The sequence below is a fragment of the Martes martes genome (assembly GCF_963455335.1).
Source record: "Martes martes genome assembly, chromosome: 6".
In the NCBI taxonomy this organism is placed as follows: domain Eukaryota; kingdom Metazoa; phylum Chordata; class Mammalia; order Carnivora; family Mustelidae; genus Martes; species Martes martes.
Genome location: NC_137893.1, coordinates 120,013,619 through 120,038,391, shown reverse-complemented (window position 1 = coordinate 120,038,391; position 24,773 = coordinate 120,013,619). Strand labels below are relative to the sequence as shown.

At 54.4% G+C, this 24,773-nt stretch overlaps 4 protein-coding genes across 27 annotated transcripts; 2 read left to right on the top strand and 2 right to left on the bottom strand.

Moving 5' to 3' along the window:
• Positions 1-229: 229 nt before the first annotated feature.
• Positions 230-4,599, bottom strand: PRRT1 (proline rich transmembrane protein 1; the record flags this gene model as incomplete). The annotated part of the gene is made up of 5 exons (XM_080805945.1): positions 230-1,314; positions 1,456-1,641; positions 2,317-2,532; positions 3,763-3,938; positions 4,557-4,599. The coding sequence occupies 5 exons, from the start codon at positions 4,597-4,599 to the stop codon at positions 1,138-1,140; spliced, it is 798 nt and encodes a 265-aa protein (XP_080662071.1). The 3' UTR covers positions 230-1,137.
• On the top strand, positions 2,478-12,569 carry PPT2 (palmitoyl-protein thioesterase 2). Of its 19 annotated transcripts, none has more exons than XM_080805826.1 (10): positions 5,433-5,563; positions 6,261-6,311; positions 6,642-6,835; positions 7,090-7,243; positions 7,703-7,798; positions 7,887-7,994; positions 8,524-8,607; positions 8,727-8,811; positions 11,502-11,556; positions 12,107-12,569. In XM_080805826.1, exons 3-10 carry the CDS (start codon positions 6,650-6,652, stop codon positions 12,251-12,253), a joined length of 915 nt encoding a protein of 304 aa, XP_080661952.1. In that variant the 5' UTR covers positions 5,433-5,563; positions 6,261-6,311; positions 6,642-6,649; the 3' UTR covers positions 12,254-12,569. The 19 variants fall into 19 exon arrangements, with proteins under 19 accessions (XP_080661937.1, XP_080661942.1, XP_080661943.1 ...); XM_080805820.1 differs by lacking the exon at positions 5,433-5,563 and adding an exon at positions 5,566-5,699 and having other exon boundaries at positions 7,165-7,243; positions 11,744-12,569; XM_080805825.1 differs by lacking the exon at positions 5,433-5,563 and adding an exon at positions 5,578-5,699.
• Positions 12,398-16,271, top strand: EGFL8 (EGF like domain multiple 8). Of its 3 annotated transcripts, none has more exons than XM_080805829.1 (9): positions 12,398-13,574; positions 14,047-14,175; positions 14,436-14,558; positions 14,659-14,771; positions 14,865-14,960; positions 15,067-15,237; positions 15,309-15,388; positions 15,472-15,625; positions 15,898-16,271. In XM_080805829.1, the coding sequence occupies exons 2-9, from the start codon at positions 14,075-14,077 to the stop codon at positions 15,972-15,974; spliced, it is 915 nt and encodes a 304-aa protein (XP_080661955.1). In that variant the 5' UTR covers positions 12,398-13,574; positions 14,047-14,074; the 3' UTR covers positions 15,975-16,271. The 3 variants fall into 3 exon arrangements, with proteins under 3 accessions (XP_080661955.1, XP_080661957.1, XP_080661956.1); XM_080805830.1 differs by having other exon boundaries at positions 13,410-13,574; positions 15,154-15,237; positions 15,898-16,270; XM_080805831.1 differs by lacking the exon at positions 15,472-15,625 and having other exon boundaries at positions 13,122-13,574; positions 15,898-16,270.
• Positions 16,191-24,655, bottom strand: AGPAT1 (1-acylglycerol-3-phosphate O-acyltransferase 1). Of its 4 annotated transcripts, none has more exons than XM_080805833.1 (7): positions 24,555-24,655; positions 19,246-19,454; positions 18,889-19,022; positions 18,420-18,595; positions 18,172-18,267; positions 17,976-18,048; positions 16,191-17,446 (listed from the first exon to the last, which is right to left on the bottom strand). In XM_080805833.1, the coding sequence occupies exons 2-7, from the start codon at positions 19,443-19,445 to the stop codon at positions 17,262-17,264; spliced, it is 864 nt and encodes a 287-aa protein (XP_080661959.1). In that variant the 5' UTR covers positions 19,446-19,454; positions 24,555-24,655; the 3' UTR covers positions 16,191-17,261. The 4 variants fall into 4 exon arrangements, with proteins under 4 accessions (XP_080661959.1, XP_080661958.1, XP_080661960.1 ...); XM_080805832.1 differs by lacking the exon at positions 24,555-24,655 and adding an exon at positions 23,234-23,487; XM_080805834.1 differs by lacking the exon at positions 24,555-24,655 and adding an exon at positions 20,532-20,612.
• Positions 24,656-24,773: the final 118 nt, after the last annotated feature.

Genomic DNA, 24,773 nt, shown 5'->3' with positions numbered 1-24,773 from the left:
GGGAAAGAAATCCCCACCAAGAATGGACCTCATACCAGATCTCCCTGGTGGGATTCCTAAGGAGACGTCCCCCTGCCCCCAGCCCCCACAGTTGTGCCTTTCCGGTGTCTTGGAGACCTGTTCCACTTTTGTCTCTGTCAGTTTTATCTTTCTTTCCCTTGGAAGGGAAGCGAAGGGGAGGTAAAGGGGGCAAACAAAAGAGGAGGGCCTTTGCAAGGCTGCAGTCTTCGGAATTGCGGGTGATAAATCCACTTAGTCTCTTTAATGTTCTTTCAGAAATTCACACACACACTCACACACAAATCAGAACAAGGTGGGGACTGCCGAGGGGAGCGGGGAGCAGACTGGCTCCTCCGGACGTTGGAAGTCCGTACCCTAGGTTACCTTTTGCCCAGCTGCCCACTAGTTGGGATAGGTGGAAGGGAATATTTACAGAGACCGGGGACTTTCGTCATCCCGGGGTGAGAGGTCCTAAACTGTGAACCTCCCAAATCTCATTCCAAAAATACCAAAAGTAGAGGAGCTGGGATTAGCAAGAAAATAGCAAGAGACCGGGGTGGAGGAGACAAAACCGTACTACGAAAAGATGAGAGAGCGTGGGGGCGTGGCTACCCCGGGCTAGGCCCCTGCGCCGGGAGAAGGGGAAGAGTCTGTCAGTCTGGGGGTGGGGGAGACCTAGCGCCACAACCCAATCACTGGACTGAATCACCCCGCGGGGACGGATAAGAAGGCGGAGCCTGCCGACCTGGAGGCGGGGTTTTGTCAGAGCCGGGGCGGAGCCTATAGAGGAGGCGGGGCTTTGGGGACCTGTCTCGGGCTGGGGAGCGGAGACCGAGGGAGCTCGGCTGGGGGCGCTGCATTTCGAGGCGGGGGACTGGAGCAACTGAGGGCCGGGCACCTGGCGGGGATCCCGGGAAGTGGCATTTCTGGGGGTGGGTTTTTTCCCGGGGTTCCTGAGGAACTGGATTCGGAGCGTGCCCTCAAGGCGAGAAGTTCCGTGGAGGCCGAGTTTAGGTTGTATCGAAATTTGGTGGCCCCAGAGGCAGGTGTGCGGGGCACCCACTGGATCCGCGGCGTGGCTGCAGAACGCGCTTGGGAAGTTGAGGGGCGCGGGGTGGGGCCGGGCCGGGTGAGCCCTTACGGATCCCAGTAGTTCTCGTGGTGCTGCGCGGCGATGATGATGACTACGGTGAGGATAGTACAGAGCACCATGGCTGCAATGCCCACCGCCAGGGAGATGAAGGAGAAGTTCCGGGCCTCGCGTGAAGCGATCTCGGCAGACACCATGTCTCCGCGGGCCAAGGCCGTGCGTACCTGCGGGGGAAGGGCAGAAGGAAGAGGATCAGAGCCGCTGTTCCTTCTGAGATGCTCCCCTGAACATCCCGCACTCCGTTAGAATAGGAAAACCCGAGTGAGGCCGCCTTTCCCAGACGCCGCCCTCGACTCCCGTTCCACCTGCACTGCCTTGAAGATGGCGATGATGCCCGTAGGCCAGAAGCAGCAGATGGTGGTCAGCACCGCGATGGGCATGTAGTCGTGCGGCGGGCGTCTCGGCTCCAGCAGGGCCAGCCCTGGGCCCTGGGGCGGCGGGGGGAGCGTGGAGGTTACTCCTGTCCCCCCCGGGGTCCCGCCTGGATAGGGCTGTGGAAGGAAGGTTGCAGGAAGAGGACAGGACGTCATTCCCATCCTCTCCCAGCCCACCAACATTCTGCATCTGGCAGAGTGGTTTTTAAAGCACCATTCTTGGACGTTGATTCTCAAAAGAACTTATCATCCACTACCCTTCCGTGACACCCATAAATTCCTGTAGGTTCCTCTCTTTTCGTCATTGCTGTGGTTGCTCTATGTTCTTAGCGGTCTCCACACTCCCTCCCCATAAGGTATGGCCGTACCAGTGCTGTCTTGGCTCACTCCAGGCCTTGTTTCTTCTCCCCAAATATCTGCCTGGCCTTCCCTACTCAGTCAGTTCCAGGTTTCTTTTCCCTTCTCCTCCTTGGTCCCTGGATTCCATTTCTTCTCCCCCTCTCTCCTTTCCCTCTTTCAAACCTCCTCCGGACTTCTGTGCTCCGTTCCCCTTCCCAGACCCTGTTCTCTGACCCCAACTGACTGCCAGACACCCCCCGCCCCCACCTGCAACCCACATGCACCACACACACACATTCCCAAGGCTTTCCTCAGTCCCTCCTCTCTCTAGGCCTTGTCCCAGGAACCTGCCCGGTACCCTAGCCTTGTTTCTCTATCCCACCAGCCCCCACCCCCACCCCCGCAATGTGTCCCCACCCCTTCCTCCCGGGCCCCTGTCCACCCTGTACTCACCGTGCCCACCGGGTAGACCGGCACATAGGCAGTGCAAGGCTGCAGCTGTAAGGGGTAGCCAGGGGCTACGTAGCCGCCCAGTGGCAGCGTGCCTACCGCCCCCGTGTGCGTGGGCACCACGAAGCCCGGAGCCTGGGCAGTATGAGAGGGCGCCGGCGGGGGCGGAGCGGCGGCGGCTGGCGGCGGCGGGGGCAGTGGGCCCTCGAAGCGAGTCTCCTGCAGGTAAGGGTCGGGTGGCATGCGGGGCAAGGTAGCGCAGCCGGGTGGGGGCGCCCCGGCGGCCGGGCCGGGCGGGGCGTGGTGTGGTGGCCGCGGCAGAGTGGCGGAAGATGAGGGACCGCGCTGACCAGTGGCCGCGGAAGAAGCCAGGCCGCCTGCCCCTAAGCGCGGGAGGGTGGCAGTCCCGGACTGGTGGTAGTGGTGGTGGTGGTGGTGGTGAGAGGAGGGGGCTGCCTGTGGGGGTGGGGCGGGGGGTTCGGCTGGGGGCTGGGGGGCATTATAGGGTGGTGGAGAGGTATGAGGGACTGAGTCTGAGAGGCCTTGGGGTGGTGAGCAGAGGAGAGGGTATGGGACAGAGGCAAGACAGGCAAAGAAGAGATAAGGAAGGGGATAAGGGGGAGACACAGAGGGCCAGGGATGGAGAAAGATAATGGGAGAGACAGAGGAGATGGGTGAGAAGGCATCTCTTGGTCTTGGGGCAGGAAAGGGATTGGATCTAGGCCATCTGCCCCCCCCCCTTCTTTTTTTCAATCTGATTTTGAGGTCGCAACTCTCCTCCACTCTTCTCTGTCTTCAGTAATGTGTCCAGAGCTTTCACTTGCCACCAAAGCTATGGCTGCCTTGGACTTGCCCATCTAAGCTAGTCCTGTGTGTGCACATGTGTAGACATGCAACACAGTGTTAACATGTGCTTAATTCAACAGTTGTATAAACACATGGAGGAGGACATACTCCACTCTGCCTTCTTGCCCCGGGGAGGGGTGCCCTAGCCTCTGTGGGAATTCCAGTACCTCTTTTAAGGCAGATAAAGAAGGGTCTTCTGGATTTTACTCCCCTAACAACCTCCATCTGATCATATCTTTATATATCTCCACTGGATGTCCCCATGCAAGCCTGTGTCATCTGTCCATCTGTCACTCCCAATGCTGCTGTCCCTGCAGTACCTGGCTGATGCTAGGCCACTCTTCTACTTCCCTCACCCTTTCAACCTGTCCCCTTTCCATGTTGTTGGCAAGGGGACAAGGCTGAGTTTGGAGGGAGGAAAGGAAGAGAAGGGAGGGATATAGAAGGAGAAGGGGGATGGGGGGTTGAGAGCTGGACAGAAGGGGAATGAAACAGAATCACCCCCCCCAAGGGAGGGGTAAGGGAGGTAGGGGGTTGGGGCCAAGGATGGTAGGGGGGAAGAGTCTGGAGATGGTGGAAAGGGCAGGTTTTGTTGTTTTTTACCTGACTTTTCTGATGACATGGCTGTGGTCTCACTGGGACAGGGTCCCTGTAGCGGGAGTGGGGTCCCTGGCTGGCGTCGGAGTCTCGGTGTGCAGATTGCGCAGCCGGCAGCGGCACAGAGATGGAGAGATGAAGACAGCGGCGGGGGGCGGAGGGAGAGCAGGGAGGGGGGGGAGCTTAAAGGGACCGAGGAGAGGGAGGGGGAGAGTTTCCGAGGTACCCTCACTCCGTCTCTCCTCCTCTCACCCTGGCATTCAAGCCCCCAGTTTGGGCTCCCTTGGAGTTGTCATGGAAACAGGGAGGCAAGCAAGACCAGGCAAGGCGGGTGGGACTAAGGGAAGGAAGGAGGGAGGGAGAACTCTCTAGAGTCTTCCCCTCTAAGACTGGCTGTAGTGATTATATTGTGGGAGGAAGTGAGCAGGTGCTCAGTGGATTCAGTACCCCAGTCCCCACCGGATCTCGTTCACCCTAGTCAGGGACCCCCCTTCCTCAGCTTCCCTCAGAGTCCCTACAAGTTCTCAGGATCTTCCTCCAAATCCTTAGCTCTACTTTCCCCCACTTTAGGGAAGGTAACTGTGTATGAGAGAGAATTGCAGAGTTGAGACCTGCAATGGCTTGAAGAGTTCCCAGGGTTATTGCCTGGGGTGAACTGCAGGTAAAGTGGGGGGCTTGGGTCTACAGTGGTTCAGCAGTTGTTGGGCCTGTGGCTGGATGGGGGGTGAGGGTTGGCAGACAGAGAGGAAGCTCGGGGGATGCAGAGACACCTTTTTCTCCGGAGTGAAGGAGCTCAGCACTTTGGGAGGAGGGGATGGATCGGCTCATTTCTGGCAACTCCATTTTGGGAATATGTGCTTGGTCTCCCCTTCCCCCTTCGATAATTGGGCTTCTTAGAGTTTCTGGGCACATCAGTGTTCAGATCCCACCCACCCACCACCCCTGCCAAGACGCAGAGCCACCTCCTGAATCGACAAGAGTGTGTGTGGTGGGGGGCGGGGGGAGGTTGGAGCACAGCTGTAATTGTGGGCTTTTATTTCTTCATTGTATCTTGTGAGCGTTTACACAGGGAGGGAAGGTGAAGGTAGGCAATCTACCGGGATTTATAGGACTTGGGCTTTTTGCAAAAGCACAGTCGGGGAATCATTAACCCTCCCCTGCCTCCACCCCACCTTCAGATTAGTATTCCCCATTTCCAAAGCACAGTCGGGGAATCATTAACCCTCCCCTGCCTCCACCCCACCTTCAGATTAGTATTCCCCATTTCCACCCCCCCCCCCAACCAGGCAGTCGCCTTCTCCGGCTGTGTCCTTCCCCTCCGCGTCCAAGCCGAGGCTACAGAGCTGAAGCCCTCGCTTGGACCAGTCCCAGGCTCCTGACATTTAGGTCACGGCCCCGAACTGGTCGTTCTGGTTTCGCGTTCGCGTGAGCTCCTGACCCCCTACCGCCACCCCGTCCTCACATCACACACCTCTCGGCACACATCAGTTTTATTGAGAAACTTTAGACTTGCAAAGACCTTGTGACTAGAGGGAGGGACTCAGACAAGCTTCGAAATCCTTTTTCCACAAGGGGAACGCTTTTAAATGCTAAATAAAAGCCCACCTAGGTATCGGGAAGGGGTCGCGGGCCGAGGTGCGGGACACCTGGAGCGCGGAAGTCCGGATGCGGTGCGAGGGTCTGCGTCGCAAGCCGCCAAGAGCTCCCAGCCAAGGGCAGATTGTAGGGGGTCCCTCAAGTTGAAAGACTGGTGGAAGCCACGCGAGCGTGAGTCAGCGCTGCCCCAGGGGCCCTCCGCCCCTTGGAGGTGGGTCGTGTACCGGGAGCGGAGTAGAGTAGGCCGGGAGAAACTGGGCCAGGCAGCACTTTTAGCTCGAGGGGCCTCGAGGACTCTTCGCGTCCCTGGAGACAAGGGCATTACACGCACTTCATAATGAAGAGTTGTAAGGCGCTGACCTGGGGCCGGCGGCTGGCGGGTAGGGGTGGGGAGGGCGTCCGCCTGGGCTGGCTTCAGCCCGGATCCGGCGTAGGTCGAAATGCGGAGGACTGCCTTTCCCCAGTCTATTCCCCAGTCTATTCCCCAGCGCCCTCTCCCGCACCCCCACCCTGGGGGAAGGAAAACTTCATGTTCCGCCGCGGAGCAGGACGCCTGAATTGGGAAGTGGGGCGAATCAAGGCCAGGAAATCGGACCCTCGGTTCGCTGGTGCAGCAGGGCCTGGACCGGCCTTCTCTAGATTCCCAGAATATGTTTGCCGCTTCTTCCTCTCCCCACGGGCCTAAATGGATCGGTCTGCCTGCTTCCTCCCCCGCTCCCGGAATGCAGTGGAATGTTCCATTGCCCCTCCGGTCCCGGCTTGCGTTTCAGGGGACGCCGGCACGGTTGCCAGGGAAAGCCCCGGACGTGACGGCGAAGCGCGACCCCTAGCAGCCTCCCCTCTCCCATCCGTCATTCCCCTGCGCGCGCTGTCCTTACACCCTTCCCCTCCCCCCCCGCGGGTTCCAGTCTAGGGAGAAGTAAACAGCAGGCGGAGCCAGGCTCACGGACCTAGGCCAGGTGGGAGCTTGCATTCTCCAGGAGCCTGCGCTGCTGCTCAGGGGTCTTTCTTGCAAAAGCCAGGGTCGTGCATGGCTGGCATGATGCATTAGGAGGATCCTGGGCCTAGGGACTGAGTCCCGGCTGAGTTGGGGGCGGGGTTTCGGGTGTGCGTCGGTGCGTGTAGGGGGGTGTGTTTCCCTACAGTCCTGAAGTAAGTTCAAAGTAGGCTATTTTGTGACCTGAACCTAGTGTGAGCACGGTCGGGGGGGATCTTGATTGCCGGGCGTCTGCTCCGAGGGGAGAGCGTGTTGTCATCTCTCTCACAGGCCCTCATCGCCCCCTTCTCAGGCGGGAGCATGCTGGGCCTCAGAGGGCTGCGGCTCCCCCCGGCGGGGATCCTGCTCCTGTTGCCGTTCCTGCCGCCGCTGCTGCTGCCAGCAGCCCCTGCGCCCCATCGCGCTTCCTACAAACCGGTCATCGTGGTGCACGGGCTCTTTGACAGCTCATACAGCTTCCGCCACCTGCTGGAATACATCAACGAGGTCTGGCAGGGGACACTCGGTTGTGGGGCGTTAGAGGCGACTGTAGTGACGGGGGAAGGAGAATGGGGAACTGAAAGCTGCGCTTCCGGGCCTGCTCAGTTCCAAGAGGAGCTGGTGCTGGCGTTGGGAGAGTCGGAGGATGAGATACCTGGTTCTCATTGCAGGGCGCCATAGGCATGTGGACGCTGGCCAGGGGGCGGTGTGGAGGGGCTTCATAGTCCATCCCCTGTTGCAGCATTGCCCCCTTCCCACAGACACACCCTGGGACTGTGGTGACAGTGCTCGATCTCTTCGATGGAAGAGAGAGCTTGCGACCCTTGTGGGAACAGGTGCAAGGGTTCGGAGAGGCTGTGGCCCCCATCATGGCAGAGGCCCCTGAAGGGGTGCATCTCATCTGCTACTCGCAGGGTAGGCACCCTTCCCCTCCCAACTTCTAAGCCCTATCTGAGGCTTGATCCTTACCTGAGGGACACTTCCTGGTGTCCCCTTTTCTGAACCTGGTTGTTCCTAGCCAGAGCCCTAGTACCTGAGCCCTACTTTTCTGACTTCCCTCAGCACCTGGGTCTTATCTCTGTGTCCTCAGTGGGAGGGAGGCTCCGCGTGCTGCTGCCCCCTTTTGCCATTACCCATGGTTCTTGGACATAAGGGATAATGGGAGAGTAAAAAGCACCCTACAGGTAGAGTTGGGAGACCCAGAATCTAATTCCGGCTCTGTTACTTTGACGATGTATAACTTTTTGCCACAAGGTGTGCCTGCTTTCTCTGGACTTCAGTCCTCTTATGGACACGCTGGGAGCGGGGGCATGTGGGGAGGCTGTTGGCCTGGCTGTCCCTAAGTCCCAGCCTCATGTGGCATTCTGCCTCCAGGGGGCCTGGTGTGCCGGGCACTGCTCTCCGTCATGGAGGAGCACAACGTGGATTCTTTCATCTCTCTCTCCTCTCCACAAATGGGACAGTATGGAGGTGAGTGGGGATGTGAGCTCCAGAGAGGGTCCTGAGTTTTGGGGACACAGAAGTTTGGGGCCACTGGACTCTGCTGTTCTCTTGCCAGATACAGACTATTTGAAGTGGCTCTTCCCTACCTCCATGAGGTCTAACCTCTACCGGATCTGCTATAGCCCCTGGGGCCAGGAATTCTCCATCTGCAACTACTGGCATGGTGAATAGGGGATGCCAAACTGGGGTCTGCATGGAGGGGCACCCTGGGGGGGTAGGGTCTGCTGCTCCCCCTTGTACCATAACCGACAGTGATGCTGAAGATAACTTCAGCGATGCTGAAGATAACTGTGTGACTAGGCACTATTGAGAACACTTTCTGTGTATTACCTTACTGCTTCAGAGTTAGTCTGGGGCAGGGGTCAGTAAACTTTTTCTCTAAAGGGCCAGATAGTAAATATTTGGTTGTGACTGTTTTCCATATCTGTAAAACAATAATATAGTATCTACCCTGTAGGGGGTTGTAAAGATTAAAGAAATTAACATGTAATATACGTAATATACTTTGAACAGTACCTGGCATCCTAGGTGCTGGATAAAGGTGTTTGCTCTCTTGTTCACAATTATTATTATTGCTACTCTTAGTAGTGACCTTGTCTATCATTGTAGTCCCCTGATCGGCCTTCCAGCCTCTGGTCTTGCCTCTTTTCCCTGCTTCTCTGACTGTCTTTCTAACTGCTGTTTGCACCTAGACCCCCACCACGATGACTTGTACCTCAATGCCAGCAGCTTCCTGGCCCTGATTAATGGGGAAAGAGATCATCCCAATGCCACCGGTGAGACCCTAGGCTCCTACCTGGGTCCCGTTTTCTGCCTCTCTGATCCCGTGTGTTTGCCTCTCCAACAGGGCCTGACCCCTGTGACTGATGCAAGCTCTTTTCTTCCCACTCTTCAGCATGGAGGAAGAACTTTCTTCGTGTGGGCCGCCTGGTGCTGATTGGGGGCCCCGATGATGGTGTTATTACCCCCTGGCAGTCTAGGTAATAAGGGACTGTGTGGCCTGAAGATTGGCTAAGGACATCCCCCAATCCCCAATAATATTTGTCTCGGGCCTGTATGTCCCACCCTCCACATATCCTGTCACTGGAGACCAAAACGTGGGAATCATCATCCCTCAACTCCTTGTATCCAGCCAGTTGCTACGTCCTCCAGACTCTGCTTCCTCTCCATCCCTAAACCCCTGCCTTGTAAAAACTTTTAGCTTTCAGATAATTGCAGATTCATGGAAAGCTGCAAAGATAGTGTAGAGAGGTCCTGGGTATGTATCCTTCACCCGGTTCCCCCCATGATTGCATCCTATGTAACTCTAGCGCAGTATCAAAACCAGGAAATTGTCATTGGTAGGATGTGTATAGTTCCATGCCATTTTATGTTTCCTCCCACCTGTTTTACATGCCTGGACTTCCGTAATAGACTCCAGCCCCGTCCCCTCCATCCTGTACCTCGGGAAAATCTGTGGCTCCATCGTGCTATGTATGGGCCTCTGTTGCAGACCATCATGAGTGATCTAAAATGTCACCTAAGCTACTTTAGTCCTTAATGGGTATTTATTGAACACTGTATGTATGCCCAGGCACTGTTCTGGGCCATTGGGATGCAGGGGTAAATAAAAGAGAAGTCCCTGCTATTACATAGCTTATGATCTGGTAGTGTAGGAGACATAATAAATGTAAGTATATATGTCAGGTGGTAATAAGACAAGGCAGGGGAAGGGGTTAGAAGATAACTGGACCCTATGTCAGATGATGGCCAGACAGGTCCTGGAAGAGTTGCCATTTGAGTAGAAACTTGAAGTGAAGGAAGGAGCTGTGCAACAATCTGGGGGGGTGGGGAATGACTCAGGGAAAGGAGTAGCATCTACAGAGGTCCTGGGGCAGGTGAGAGGAATAAGGAGGCCAGTGTGGTTAGAGTGCAGGGAGTTGGGGAGGGCGGGAGAGGAGATGAAAGGGGTAATAGGGATCCAGTGATGTTTAGCCTTTGTAGGGCAGTCAGGCCTTGATTCTTTTTTTTCCCCTAAAATATACATAACGTAAAAGTTACCGTTTTAAGTGTACACTTCAGTGGCATTAAGCACATTGACATTCTTATGTAACCATCACCACCATCCATCTCTAAAACTTTTTTTTTTTCCAAGCTGTAACTCCATAGCCATTAAACATTAACTCCCCATCCCTGCTTCCCCCCACCCCCTACGCCAGCTCTTGGCAACCACGGCCCTTGACTTTTTATTTTGAGTGAGGTGGGAAGGCCTTGGAGGGTTTTAAGTGAAGGAGTCATGGGACTCCCATGGGATGGGGTTTATTCTATCTCATTTTACCTCCACAATGCTGTGAAGATAGTAATAGCTCACAATTACATTGCATGTCTTATATGTCAAGGCACTATTCCAAGTACTTCTCAAATAAACCTTATTTAATCCTCATAGAGTCAGTAACTTGTGGAGTCAGGCTATCTGACTTAACCACGGGGTTTCACTTCCTCTCTGCAAAAGAAGTATTCTTATATGGGACAAAGAGAATAATACGCTAAGCCACACACACTTGGGAGTGTGCAGCAGAGCTGGAGTTCAAACCCAGGTCTGTGTGCCCCTGCTGCTCTCCTACACCTGGTGAAATGTATGGCCTCCCGGCCTCCAGCCCAGCTCAGCATGGTCTCTCTCCTCCCAGCTCCCCCCAGCACCCAGCTGGGCCTCACTTCTGTACCTTGCCTCCTGCTCTTCATTTGCCTGGAGAACAGCCTTCCCTAGGGGAGAGTCCTCACTGGGAAGCCTTTGTTGGTGCTCTAGAGCCAGGCGAGTGGCCTCTCTTTGCTCCCGTAGCCTATTGGACTTAATGCTATTAGCCTTTGTTTGTCATGGCCAGTGCCCATTCACGGCCCATGCCAGTTAAATACTACTTCTGAGAATCTTAAAACCTTTTAATCCTTTTTATTTGGGAATAATTTCATACTTAATAAGTTACCAAAGTATTACAAAAGCAATCTTAATATATTTTTCACTTAGTTTTTCTAAATGTTAACATTTTACCATGTTTCTGCCCTCCTCTGTTCTCTCTACAGATACAGGGTATAGGTGTGTTTGTGAACTGTTTGAGAGTAGGTTGTAGACACGAGGTCTCTTTATCCCTAACACTGCAGTATGTCTGTCTGTCTGTCTGCTGTGCACAGGACATTTGTTACGTAGCCACAATACCGTGATCAAAGTCAGGAACTTAACATGGCTAGGCCACTCTATAGACCTGATTCAGGTATTTTCCAGTTGTCCTTATAGGGGGAAAAAAATTCATTGCAAGATCCATCCTGGGATCATGAGTTGCATTTACTTGCATGGCTCTTTAGTCTCTCTCTCTTTTTTTTTTTTTTTTGCACTACTTCCTCAGTCTTTGTCTCTGACATCGAAATTTTTGAGGAGTGTGGTCCAGCCATTTTGTAGAATGTCCCCTCAGGGTTTGTCGGCTGTTTCCTCATGAGTAGGTTCAGGTCACGCATTTTTGATGGAACTCTGCAGAAGCCTTGCCGTAGTTTCAGTGTATCACCTCGTGAGGTACATGATACCCAGTTAAGTATTTTGAGTGTCTTGCTGCCATGAGTTCCCGAAGTCCCCTAGCCTACCTTGATTTTCTCCAGCTCTCCTGATAACCTTCTCCTCTGCCCACCCTCAATCTCTTTGTAGCTTCTTTGGTTTCTATGATGCCAATGAGACGGTCTTGGAGATGGAGGAGCAACCGGTGAGCCCCCTGGGATTCTGTCCCCTTTCTTCATGCTGTGTCCCACCTCAGTCTGTAGCCCTCCCTGCCACCGACCCCTGAGCGTGGAAGGGTTCACCCTGTGGGGAGAGGGGACCCAGGACACCAGCAGGAACTCATTTTGTTTCTTCATCTGTCTGTCTGCTGTGACCCTTTGCCCACCTTGAAGGTTTATCTGCGGGATTCTTTTGGGTTGAAGACACTCTTGGCCCGGGGAGCCATAGTAAGGTGTCCGATGGCTGGGATCGCCCACACGGCCTGGCACTCCAACCGTACCCTTTATGAGACCTGCATTGAACCATGGCTCTCCTGAGGATGCCCTCAGAGATCCCCCGGGAACTCCCCAGCCCAGAAACCAAGCGGTGGCCTTGGAAAGCGAATGTCAGGCTCTGATGTGCCTGGGACCACCCCATTGTTCCCACACTGCCCGCACCAACCAGGGCTCCCACGACCCCTTCCTCCTCTTCTCTGTACATGACAAATCCTGGTGTTCCCCCAACTCATGTCTGGGGTTTGCTTCGTGCTCTCTCAGCCTCCCAAGCCCAAGGTTGGGAAGAGAGAAACCAGGTTTTTAACTTGTGGCTGCTCCTGCTGTTGCTGCTGCTGCCGCCGACCCTCCGTCTCTGGCTGTTACCGAAGGAGAACCCAGCCCCTGCCCGCTACAGGGGTCTCCTTCTAGGCCACTCAGGTCATTTTTAGCTTCTCTACTCCCCATGTTCCCTTTTCCTCAGCTCTCCCAACTCCCAGGAAGGACTACCCATGAGAGTGGGGTTCTGAGGCTCCCCTATGGGGACAGTTCCATTCTTGAAATGTCAGTGTTGGGGAATATCTATGGCCTGTGAGGCCCATCTCAGGTTTGGGGATCCCCCAGTCCCTACGTTCAGTGTTGGGGTACCCCCTGGGAGCCTAGTTTCTTTGAGGCCCCAGCCCCTCTTTTAGCTACCATTGAATGGGTGTTAACCCTGTATTAATGGAAATAAAGTTCCATTTCCTCAGTGTGGCTTGGCTCATTTCCAGGTAAGGGGGACCTGGCTCCCCAAGGAGGGTGGGGATGGAGAGCCTGAAGTCTGGGTGCCCGGATGCCTGGTCTGGGGTGGGACCCCCTTGGTGTTTCCGCTCTCTAAATGCCCATTCTGTGTGGGTTCCTGATTCTCTGTGGGTTCTTTCCTGCAGAGGACAATTCTCTTCCTGTCCCAGCCTAAGCTTGGGGGGCTGAGCCCAGAGCTCCAGTGGTTTGTGCCCCAGCCTCATGGGTGGAATGCGCTTGCCACCCCCAGGCTAGACAAGGGGGCTAAGGGTCAGGGTGGGCATTCGTTGCGCCCCTTTTCGACCTTTGTAGGCCACAGTTGGGTGAGGGGCTGGACAATGAGCCTCCTCTTCCTTGAAAGAAGGAATTTTGGTGGAGACAATAGGGCCCTGTGTAGTCTTGCATGGGGGGTGGTGGCTGACTCAACTCTGACGCCCCCCAGGCCCTAACAAATGTCATCAAGAAACGGGGGGCAATTTCCCCTTAGTGCCCTGGGCTGCCCACCCCCCTTTGGCCTTTTGTAATGACTTGCCCTCCTTTCTTTCTTCAGCTGTTCTTGCCTCTTCTCCCATGACTTGACCCTGCTTTTCTCTGCCAGTTCTCTCTCCCTGCCCCCCCAGTTCTCCCCAAGTCTGTGTTGGGTTGAAGGATGTGGCAAGGACCAGAGGTACTGGTGGCGGTACAGAGCCAGTACCCTCTGCTGATTTGGGAAGTCCAGAAATAAGGTCTCAGAGGGTTGGAAATTTACTTCTAGGGGGCCCTTTGCTGGGGGGTGGTGAGGGTAGTGGGACTTGGACACCACTGAGCAGATCAAGCAGGAACTCTGAAGGCTTGTGGGAGGGGGCAAGAATGGGAGGATTCTGTCTGGCCTGGCCCCTCCTCTCCTTCCCAGCCTGCCCAACCCGCCCACCAGTCTGAGCTGCTGCTGCTGAGGCTGGTCTGCTTGAAGTCTCCCGGAGAGTGGGAAAGACAGGTGGGGAGACCGTAATGGGGAATAGCCTTAGAATGAGTGTGAGTTGGGGAGTGTTGTGTGAGGGGTGTTGGTATGGGAGGTAGTAGGGATGTATTTAAGGTGCAATTTCTAGGTGCATGGTTTTGGGTGCAGAGTGTGAGAGGATGTAATGGTGCCTATCTGAGGCTTCGAAGATAAAAAATGTACAAGAGAGCCTGTTACAGATAGGAGGGTCCTCAGGGAGAGTTAACTGTAGTGTAGAGGGGGGTGGAGGGAGTGTGTCGGGGTGTGCCCTTGCATGATGCTGCGGGGACCAGGTGTGCTGAACAAAGGGGTCATGTTAAAAGTGACAATCCTGATGGCTAGTGCAAGAATGTACAGATGGACGTGCTGACTCCCTTAGAGGGCACCCGCAGTCGGCTCTCGGAGGGGCTGGAGCTGGAGCGCTTATAGGAGAGGGAAAGTGCCCCCATTAACCTCTTCTTGCCCGCAGCCTGCAGAGTTTGGAGTCAAGGAGAACCATGGGGTCCAGGAATGAGCTGTACACTGTCTTCGGCGGACTGTCATTCCTCCTGCTACTGATGTCAGCCCAGGGGGCCAAGGGCGGATCCCTCAAAGAGAGGTGATGAGAGAGGGCACAGGGCAGGTGTGAGGTCTTCAGGAAACCTGCTGCGAGTGGCACTTACGGGGGGTGGCACTTCAACGGGGGGGGTGGCACTTCAACAGGGGGCAAAACAATGAAGTTTAGAATGGGGGGGCGGGGGGTGAGGCTGTCCTCTAGAAGGAGGGCGGGGCCTCAGTGGAGCCTTGAGGGGAGTGGGATTCCTGGCCCCCAGGGCCTGGCCCACTCAGTATCTCTCACCTTCTCTGGCCTGGGTGCAGTCAGGGGGTCTGCTCCAAGCAGATGCTGGTGGTCCCCCTCCACTACAATGAGTCCTACAGCCAGCCAGTGTATAAGCCCTACCTGACTGTGTGCAATGGACGGCGCATTTGCAGCACCTACAGGTGAGGGCTGGGGAGCCTGGACCCTGCCAGTCTTTCAGGAACTTCAGGAACCCAGACCAGAGCCCATAAACCAATGTTCAGAGCCTGGCCTGTGTTCTAGGACCATATACCAAGTGGCGTGGAGGGAGGTGAGGAGAGAGGTGCAGCAGACCCACGTTGTGTGCTGCCAGGGCTGGAAGAAGCGACATCCAGGGGCGCTCACCTGTGACGAAGGTGAGACTGGGTATTCCCTGGCCTGGGGATGGGGCGAGCTGGGGGCTGGATAGGCGGGCTGCCCTGTTCTGAACCGCCCTTCTGCACCCACAGCCATCTGCGCCAAGCCCTGTCTGAACCGAGGTATCTGCATCAGGCCAGAGCAGTGCGAGTGCGCCCCAGGTTGGGGTGGGAAGCACTGTCATGTGGGTGAGTGGTCCCTCCCCACCCCCCCACCCCCCGTGGTGTCAGGACCTCACCACCCTCAAGGCGCCAGCTTGCCCCCACCCTTTAGCCCTCTCTTTCCCTTAACTAGACGTGGATGAATGTAGGACTGGCGTCACTCTCTGCTCGCACCACTGTGTCAACACGGCAGGCAGCTTCACCTGCGGCTGTCCCCAAGGTCTGGTGCTGGGCCAGGACGGGCGCACCTGCACAGAGGGTGTCCTGGAGCCGCCAACCGGTGCCAGCATCCTCAGCGTGGCGGGTGAGTGGGAATACAGGTGGCAGCAAGGGCCCAGGCTCAACTGGGCTGTAGGTGACACTGTTTATTTTCAGTTCGGGAAGCTAAACATGACAAGCGTGACTTGAGGCAGGAGATTCGGGAGCTGCGAGGGCGCCTGGAGCGGCTGGAGCAGGTGAGTGGTGGTGTGGGCCAGGTCCTCCCAGCAGGGTGCGCCCCACCCTGCCCCCAACACTTGAGGTGTCCCTTCCTTTGTAGTGGGCTGGTCAGGCCGGGGCCTGGGTTCGGGCTGTGCTGCCCATGCCCCCTGAAGAGCTACAGCCGGAAAAGGTGGCAGAGCTATGGGGCCGCAGCGACAGGATAGAGTCTCTGAGTGACCAGGTGCTGCTGCTGGAGGAGAGGCTGGGCGCCTGTGAGTCCTCCTGCTCCTCTCTGCTTGAACCCCCATTACCCAGTAGCTGCCCCCAGCTGTCCCAGACACCTTTCTGTAGTTCACCTTTCTCTCTTCTCCAAGCCCTTCCCCAACACTTAAGTCTCCCCACACTGTCCCTAGATAGCCATACTTTACCCTTTCTGGTACCCTGTCCCCAAATGACTTATTGTTAGGTGAGAGTCTCTCCAGTGCCCTGGCAGCTCCAGAAGTCTGTAGCCAATGTATCTGCTTGCTTCCTTGTCATTCACCAGGCTCCTGTGAGGACAACAGCCTGGGCCCAGGCCTCAGTCGGCCGAAAAGGAACCTCTCCAGAGCCCGGGTCCCCTAATTTATACAGAAATGGGCCCCACTAATCATCTGGGATGGCCAGGTGGGGAAGTGAAGATAAGTTTATCTGCCACTAAGGAGCAGTGAGTGATGGAAACTTCCAGAGCTGAGGAAGTGGGGGATGATGGGTGCCTTGGGCCCACCTGAGTCTTCTGGCTGGAGTAAGGTTGCTTGGGTGAGAACCATTTTAATGCCTTCAAAAATGCAGCCAGTAAGTGCCCAGATCTCTCTCTCTCTCTCAGTCTTTATTCTCGGTTTCTTGCTGTTATCCAGATAATTAATAAAAACCAGCCACGCAAAACTGGGTCCCACCCTCTCCTTTTGCTCCCAGCCCACCTCCCCAGTTTGTGGGCACAGGTCTGGGGTGGGAGGCAGGAGTGGTTAATGCCACAGGGAGGAAATGAAAACTGGCTCAGAGAGGGGAAGCCTCAAAAGAAAGAGAAATAAATTAAAAGCCCTCCCAGCCCCTCCAGCCAGGGTTCAGTTCCTTTCCCCAACTCCCCAGGGAGCAGAAGTGAATGCAGCACCTGATGTCTGCCTCTTCCCTTGTGTGTGGTTAGAATGGTACAGCAGGGCTGCAGGGGGCTGGATTGGGGCCAGGACCACTGGAGAACCATACCACAGGGACAGGGGGAAGCAGAAATGTGGAGACTAAACTGGCATCTAGGAGTAGGCTCACCCCTGGGCACCTGGGTGTGGGCAGGATGAGGCCTCTGTGTGAGAAGATTCCAGCCTCCACTGACAGGAGGCTCCATGGGAGGGAGTGTGAGGGTGCTGAAGAGTGTTCCCAGGATAAGCCAGGAATGTTCCAGGCATTGCTTCCAGCCACAGTGTGAGGAGTCCACACAAATGGAGAAGTCCACTGAATCCGTGGACTTGTGGGAGGGTATTGTTCCACGGAATGGATGAGTCCACTGGCCAATGTGGGGTGGAGAGGGAGAGAAGATCACAAAGGAAAAAATGCCACTGGGGAAAGGATGGCGTGTTCCCACCCTCGTGTAGGTGAGCCACTGGAGATGAGGGGGAGGCAACCGTCCCACAGACAAAATGGCACAGGAGGTGGGTGGGGGGTCAGAGTGTAGATTGCACCAAGGCAAGAGAGTCTATGGGAGGGGGGAGCTGGGAAGGGGCAAGGAGTGGTGCTGTATCCACATTCACTTCAGAAGTTGAAGATTCCAAAGAGGGGAACAGTGGGGAGAGGAGAAACAAGGAAGAGGGCTTGGCCCTGCTTCAGGGCGCACTGGACTGGTAGGTGTGGGAGGAAGGTGGGGGTAGGTGGGAGGGGAGTTCAGAGCCGGGCCTCGCCCACCCCTCCAGACTTCTTCAGATAGTCACCACCGCCCCGGCCATCAGTGGAGATTTCCCGGAAAACGGTGAGCATGGAGTGTCGGACTCTGTCAGCCAGAGCTGGGACGTCATCTGGTGTCAGCCCTTCTGTGGGCACTGGGGGCAGCACCCGTACCTGACATCGCCCTGGGAGGGGGTGAGCACCATCATGGCCTGTCTACCTAGGCCTTTGCCCACAGGTGGGGCACAGTTTCTGAGCTCTCCTGCTACTCCCTCCCCAACTTTTCAGTTCAGTTCTCCCTACCCTGGACAACTGCCCCTCTGCTTGCCAGCTACTTCGTGCTCTGAGACCCTCCTGCACAAAGCCTTCTCCACCCGCCGAGGTCCAGACGCCTCAAGAGCACCCTTTCAGCCCCCACTGTCTCAATTTAGCCTTTACTGCCAAATGTTATTACAGCCTTGCACACACAGGCCTATTTCTCCCACTGGACAGTAACAGCCCCTCTTGGAGGGACCAAGCGTTACCCACATAGTGGGGTATGGTGGGTGCTTAATAAATATTTATTGGTTGATGTGTGGTCACACTGGATGATCCTTTGGACATCTCAGTTCTGACACCAACCCATCTTCCTCCCTGGTGGGGACACCCTTCTAGCCTCTCTCATCCATGGCCTTTCTGGCCAACCCCAGCCCCACATCTACTCAGGGCCCTCACCCGAAGTGAAGCGGCGCTCCTTCTTGCAATAGAAGTCTTGATAGGAGGACATGACTATGGGGACAATGGGAACCTGGGGGAAGGGAAAAGCAGACAGTCCACAGTTCCTTTCAAGGCCCCATGACAAGCCTCTGCCAAGAAAGAAAGGGACGTTGGAAGCTGGGGGCTCCATAGAAGAAGGGGAAGTAGTAATTACCTGGGCTTGTACTGCAAGGTGGAAGGCGCCACGTTTGAAGGGCAGCATGGAGCCATTGTGGTTTCTTGTGCCCTCAGGAAAAACCCAGACACGCACCTGGGGAAGATCGAGGGTCAAGAAGACATACACAGAGGGGTCAGAATATGGTTGTGATGCTGTAATGGGACCTCTGAGGCCTCCTGGGAGCTTATTTACAACTGCTCTGCTCCACAATGCCCCCGGCCCTCCTTTTCCACAGGGGGACTCACATCCTGGGTGAGCAGGGTCTGGGCGACTTCAGACATGACACTGATGGCATCCCCCGTGCGCTTCCGGTCAATGAAGATGACTCCTGCCAGCCAGCATGCCAGCCCAGCAGAGCCAGCCCACAGCAGCTCACGCTTGGCAATGGGCACACAGCGGCCTGGCAGTACCTCCATCATCCCTAGGGCAAAAGGTGAAGGGTGAATGCCAAAGGAGGCGAAGTGTCATGGAAAACAGGTCTCGGCTACTAAGGACTGGAGATAAAGGGAAAAGGAGACTGAGGGGAGGGGCCAGGAAGACCTGAGTGGAGGAAGAGGTGATTAAACATATATTAGCCTGTTTGTGTAGGGAAGGGGAGAAGGGAGCCAGGGGGCAAAGTTCAGATGCAGGGGAGGTGAGGACCCCTAGAGGAGGAGATTCTGGGGAAGGAGGAAGGGCATGGCTGGGGGAGGTGTGCCCTGAGAAGGATCTCACCAAGCAGGTCGAGTGAGCTCTGGTGGTTGGAGACCACGACGTAGGGCTGTGAGGGAGGGAAGTGGTGAGCCCCACGCACCTCCACTCGGATCCCATACAGGTATTTGATGTGGAGCAGCATCAGGCGCAAGATCCTGTGGGGTCATGGCAAGGGGTTCTAGCAGGAACCACCAATACCCGTCTACATGCCTCAGTTCCCCCATCCCACCCACTGTCTTTCAGGGCATCTTTGCAGTCTTCTCCCCTTCCCTGTCCCTGGGCGCTCTCTGCTTTCCCTACACACCCAACATCCTCCCCATCCACTGCTCACTTCTGACTCTTAGGTTCTCCCATCACCCAAAATCCCCTGGCCCTCACTTCATGTTCTCGACGTTGCGTCCTCGCACAGCACACACAGGGATGGCGAGCACAGCCAGGAAGAGGATCCAGCCATTGTAGAAGGCCATCTTGAAGAAGTATTTGGCACTGGGGCTGCAAAACCACAGGGCGGGCAGCAGGAAGAGCAGCAGCAGGAGCAGCAGCAGCAGCACAGTCCATACCCCTGGCCACAGCTCCATTCTGGCCACCTGCAGGGGACAGGGCAAGGGACAGTGGGCCTGGTCCTGGAGGGGAGTGGGGCGTGTAGGGCACAGAAGGCAGGGTTTGGGGAGCTATGAGGACAAAGGCCAGAGACATAGGATGGGGTCAGGGCTCCAATCAAAACCTGCCCAGGGAAGCCACTCTACGATGGGGGTGGGGAGGACAGGAGCTCAAGACTGCTCTCCCACCCCTCTCCTGGAAGGCTCCAGAAATATTCACAAGGACAAGAGACATGAAACACGGACATCCACAACTCAGATATATGATAAGAGGACATTAATAACAGCAATAACTAATACCTATAGTTGGTAAGGTTTTAGGACTAACTGATAGGGTAGCCACCAGCCACATATGGCTGCTGAGCACTTGAAATGGCCTCGTTTGAACTGAGATATGCTGGAAGTGTAAAATATACATTAGATTTCAAAGACTTTGAATAAAAATCAGAATGTAAAAGATCCCATAATAATCTTTTGTAGTGATTACACTTTGAAATTTTAACCTTTCAGAATACTGGGTTCAATAGAACATACTATTAAAATTAAATTCACCTTGTTACTTTTTCCCTTTCTTCATGTATCTACCAGAAAATTAAAAATTACAGGTGGCTTGCCTTGTATTTCTCTGTTGGATTAGCGCTGAACTACAGACTACGTTAAACCCTTAAATATGAACCACACAATTTACATTTTATAGGAGAGGTTAAATAACTTACCTGAGATGATATGGCTCCTAAGAAGCACTTCCTAGTTTAAACCCAAGCAGCTTGTATTCCCAACACAGTTACGCTGCTGCCTGTATGTACACACATAGGTGTACACACAGCAGATATGGTTAAGGGACAAAACACCCACAGACATTCTCAAGAGCGCACTGGCAAGCATAAAGGCTCTGTCACTAATGCAAACACAAAGACTGACCCGCTCACACCAGAAGGCTAACTTCAAGTCACGCCCAGTAACAGATGAAGGAATGTAGTAAATGCATAACTAGAAAATCCCCTCTCCGCTAAGGCAGCCACCCCCATTCCCCCTTCCCATTCCCAGATAAACCCATGGACATACCAGGAGTAGCTACCATCTATCAATCCTCCCTCCACAGGCAGGCAGACAAATCCTTCTGCCCCCTTCCCCCCTCCTCTTCCTGGGACACTGCAGGCAACCTGGTCAGGCAGATACAATATTTAAGGCGGGGCCAAGTGGGGAAAAAAAAAAGGAGGGCAGAGAGTAAAAGACACATCATATCACCTTCTCTGGGAGAGGACAGAGTTCAGGAGGAAGAGGTGTAGGCAGGCACACAGAACCTGCCTTCTAGGCTCTTCCTCCTTCCTCCACTCTGCCCCACTGTTGGGGGCAGGGTCAGAAATCACGAAATGGTGTTACCTGTCACTCCCAGCAAGACTACAGGCACTCCCTTCCAATGACAAGAAGGTCTATGTTCAAGGTAAGTCCATTGCCAACCAGTGAAGGCTAATAGGCCCTAGAGAAACAGGAAAATCTAACAACTCTACAGCTGTAGGCTCTGAGCTGTTCTATCCCACTGCCCCTGTTAAGTCTGGACCAGCATTTCTCCCGTGGAGTATTCGCAATGAGATCCTAACTCTGCTTTTCCAATTTGTCATCCACATGGCAATCAGAGATCCTTCTGTGACACAAATCTGAGCATTTCCCTGTCTTGTTTATAGGCCCTTTAGGCAAGTTGACTTCTCTTTCCATCTTCGGCCACACCCCCACAAAAGCCTTTTTCACTCCAACTCCAGTTCCTCAGACACACCACAATCCTTCATGCTTCTGTGCTGTGAACAGGCTGTTCCCTTGGCTGAAATGCCCTTCCGCCCCTTTGCTTGCCTCACACAGCTCAGCATCACACTTTGGAAGCCTTCTTGAACCCCACCTGGCCTAAGTTTTCATCACACTTTTATCTTGATCACTGGATCTCAAAGTGTAGAGACGCGTATTTTTGGACCTCATACCAGATCTGCCGAATCAGAAATTCTGGGCCTTGGGCCCAACAATCTGTATTTTAACAAGCCCTCCACGTGAGTCTGGTGTGCACACACGTCTGACAACCACTGATTTTTGACACCACTGTGTATGTTAACTGCTCACTGGCATTTCATTCCTTTCCCAGTCTGTAAGCAGCTTGAGGGTAGGCACTCCCAATACCCCAGACAGAAGGAGGCAGAGAGGTGGCTCAATAAACATCTGTGCAACAGATTATAAGGCTGAGTGCACACCCACACAGCCATAATTAATGACAGAGATGATCAGGAATCAGATAGCCACACTCTCGAGAACTATTAACTGTGAAAAGATAAGTCACCAAGAAAACAATGAACATAAGAAGCCTAACCGTAACCTACTCTGAAATATGCACATACAATACACCATCACATTGAAGGGAAAGTACCAACAATCAAGATGGAGCGTCCCATCTCATATAGAAGAGAAACATACAGCATGAGGATTAACATGCCACAGGGGAGAGATGCTGCCGTCATCAAAAAGATGCCAACTGTGCAAAAAGAGTGGGGAACAGATAATGTGCACAGCAGGGCTGACCCCGTGGGATGCACTGAGCTCCATGAAGACAGGCTGTCCACAGCCACTGGAGAGAGAATGTATGTGAAGAGACACAGGCCAGGAAGGTCAGCAAGGTAAGGCATTTGGGGATGGTTTTCTGGGGACATGTAGGCTTGTCGCCTTTTTCTCTAATACATGACATTAAGTGACCGGAGCAGAAATGTCCAAGGATTAATAAGCACCATGGGTTAATGTGCATATATATGACTCACAAAAATATACTGCCAATAAAATTATGAAATTTATGTAGTATGTATAACCAGAAGCACAGATGCTGTGGACATGTCACATCAGCGTAAATATGATAAATATGTAAAGGATCACGCATAGATGTCGTGTGTACTCTGACTAGGAAAACACATGCAGCAAACAGGTCAACCCAATCACAACAGGAGTGTACACTAGTCAACTAAACCACAGGATCCCACACATGAGGACTATCGCATACGACAGCATCATGGACATAATATACGAGATATGAACCAAAACAAGGCTTGATCTTTACATGCAGAAGTAAACATGCAAAAGCATAAAATGTGCAAGAAACATGAAACCACATAATGGATGCAATATACAAAAACTCACACACCTGAACAATGTCAAGACTGGACATGAGACATGGACATAAGAGAAGAGAATGGGCAATTCTGATGGAAAATAACACATCGTTTCTCCACAAACCATGGATAGCATAGGGAGAAGCTAGCCGCACATAAGCCATTAAACATGTCAAAGGCACAGACTCAATGTAGAAAACATGGCCCCCCACAAAGCATCTGTGTGTCAGTAAGGATCTAGCCCAGTGTGGATGGCCACTGAGAAAGTCCTGTGCCTAGATGGAAACAGAGGTGTCTGAGGGCATTCCTAGGAAGCAAATTCTGCTGGGGGAAGGAGGGCAATAAACCACCTTCTCCAGACCACAGCCCCCTAAGAGTCACGTGGGGCCAAAGGGCAGGAAAAGGAATTGGGGAAGGTGTCAGGAATTCCCTCTTCAGGACTCTCTATCCACATCCCCATCCCAGATTCACAGGGTCACCGGGTCTCCTCCCTCTCAGGGCCCCTCTCCTTTTCCCAGCAACCCTCTCCCCAGTCCGCCTCCCAGACCCAATCTCTCCCCCATCCCCTCCTCCAAGTCCCTCTCAGCACCCTCCTCCCGCTTCCTCCCATCCCTTTCCCGCCCCCACCTCAGTGGGGTGGGGGGCCCGGGGGGCTGGCCCCCTCCCCAGCCAGGCTGCGGCAGCGGTGGTGGCGGGTGGCTGTGTCTCTGCCTCGGTCGGGGTGTCGGTGCCAAGGGGGCCACAGGATTTGGGGGTGTCCTAGCCCCGGCCGATGGAGGGGAGGTGAGAGTGGGAGGCTGGGCCCATTGCGGTAGGAATGGTGGGGGGGTTGTCCCCCCAGCTCCCTCCCTCCCTCCCTTCCTGCTGTCTCTCTGAGGGCTGGGGCTGCTGTTGCCGCTATCCCCCCCACCCCTCCCCAACGCCTGCTGGTTTCCGGGGCTGGCCAGGAAGTAGGGGGCGGTGATGGGCGGCCCGTTTTGCCAATCGCCTCCCAGGGACCCAGGCATCTCCTCCCCGCATCGACCAGTCTCCTCTTGGTAGCTCCGCCCCGCGATAGCTCGGCTGGGCTCGGCCTCCGTCTCTGGCCTTCTCTCTGGCTCCAGCTGCATCTTTTTTTCCTCCAACTCCCTTTCAGCACATATGGCTTGTGTGTCCCTTGGTGCTGTATTCCTTCTTTGGCCCATTCCTTCTTCATCAGCTCTCCTCTTCCTGGAAATTTCACTTGGTTTCTTTCATTCTCCTTAACTCCCTTATCCGCTGTTTATTCCCTCCAACTCCAACTGTTCTCCAAAAACCTCTTTCTTGTCCCCCCATTCAACTCCAGGTATTTTCAAGCACCTACTATATACCAGTCAGAGTTCTCCACCCGTCGTCTTCTCTCCAGGGCTCCATCTCCCTGGCCCTCCTCTGGCTGGTCTCTTTGACTTTTGCCCTCCTCCCCCCTTCCCCTATCTCCCCTCAGTCCAGCTCCCTCCTTCAACCCTCTCTCAGGTCTTTAAAGAGAAGGGATACCTCAGGCCCTCGCCCTGCCCCTGTCCTCCCACACTCTTTATTTAGCCTCAGTACTTTTGCTTTTCTAGTTCCTTCCTATCCGTCTCCTTAGTCACTGAAGCTGAGACAGCCCCTCTCCCCAACATAGAATCTAGGCGCATCTTTTCCAATAGAAACTGGGCATTAGGTTGCTTTAAAAAAAAAGAAAAAAGAAAGAAAGAACGCTAGATTACTCTGGGAGGAGCATGCCTCCTTAATTGTGTAGTCCTGTATCTCTTCCCTCTTCAGCCCCTGATCTCCTCTTCCCCATACTTCCATTATCCCTTTACCAGGATCATTCATTCCATCACTCCTCTCCTTGGTTTCCACCTCTTTCTCAGTAACTCTTCTCCTAAACCTACAGGCATCCTGTACCTTCACCTCCCGCCCCTCCTCTAGGCAACTCCCAGCCTCTCACCTTGCCTCACTTGAGTCACGTGGGACCTTGTATCTGGGTGTGGAACTGCCCTCAGCCTCTGTCCCCGCTGCCAGACACAGCTTCGCCCTGCTTGAGTGTACACACCCCGAGGTAGAGGATGTAAAAAACACTGGTAGTGGGAGGACTGTTATCTAGTTCCCCTCCTTGGGCCACAGTGAGGGTTACTGACTGGAAAAGGCCCAAACTCGTACAAAAAGC

Bases quoted from the DNA above. Each gene is read 5' to 3' on its own strand.
- PPT2 (XM_080805810.1), top strand. From the start codon at position 5,343: ATGCTAAATAAAAGCCCACCTAGGTATCGGGAAGGGGTCGCGGGCCGA. The intron at 6,836-7,089 runs GTCTGGCAGGGG...CCCTTCCCACAG, and splicing joins TGCTGGAATACATCAACGAG to ACACACCCTGGGACTGTGGT. The intron at 7,244-7,702 runs GTAGGCACCCTT...TTCTGCCTCCAG, and splicing joins TCTCATCTGCTACTCGCAGG to GGGGCCTGGTGTGCCGGGCA.
- EGFL8 (XM_080805829.1), top strand. From the start codon at position 14,075: ATGGGGTCCAGGAATGAGCTGTACACTGTCTTCGGCGGACTGTCATTC. The intron at 14,559-14,658 runs GTGAGGGCTGGG...CCTGTGTTCTAG, and splicing joins CGCATTTGCAGCACCTACAG to GACCATATACCAAGTGGCGT. The intron at 14,961-15,066 runs GTGAGTGGTCCC...TCCCTTAACTAG, and splicing joins TGGGAAGCACTGTCATGTGG to ACGTGGATGAATGTAGGACT.
- AGPAT1 (XM_080805833.1), bottom strand. From the start codon at position 19,445: ATGGAGCTGTGGCCAGGGGTATGGACTGTGCTGCTGCTGCTGCTCCTG. The intron at 18,049-18,171 runs GTAATTACTACT...CCCTTCCCCCAG, and splicing joins ACCTTGCAGTACAAGCCCAG to GTTCCCATTGTCCCCATAGT. The intron at 17,447-17,975 runs GTGAGGGCCCTG...ACCCCCTCCCAG, and splicing joins GGAGCGCCGCTTCACTTCGG to GGCGATGTCAGGTACGGGTG.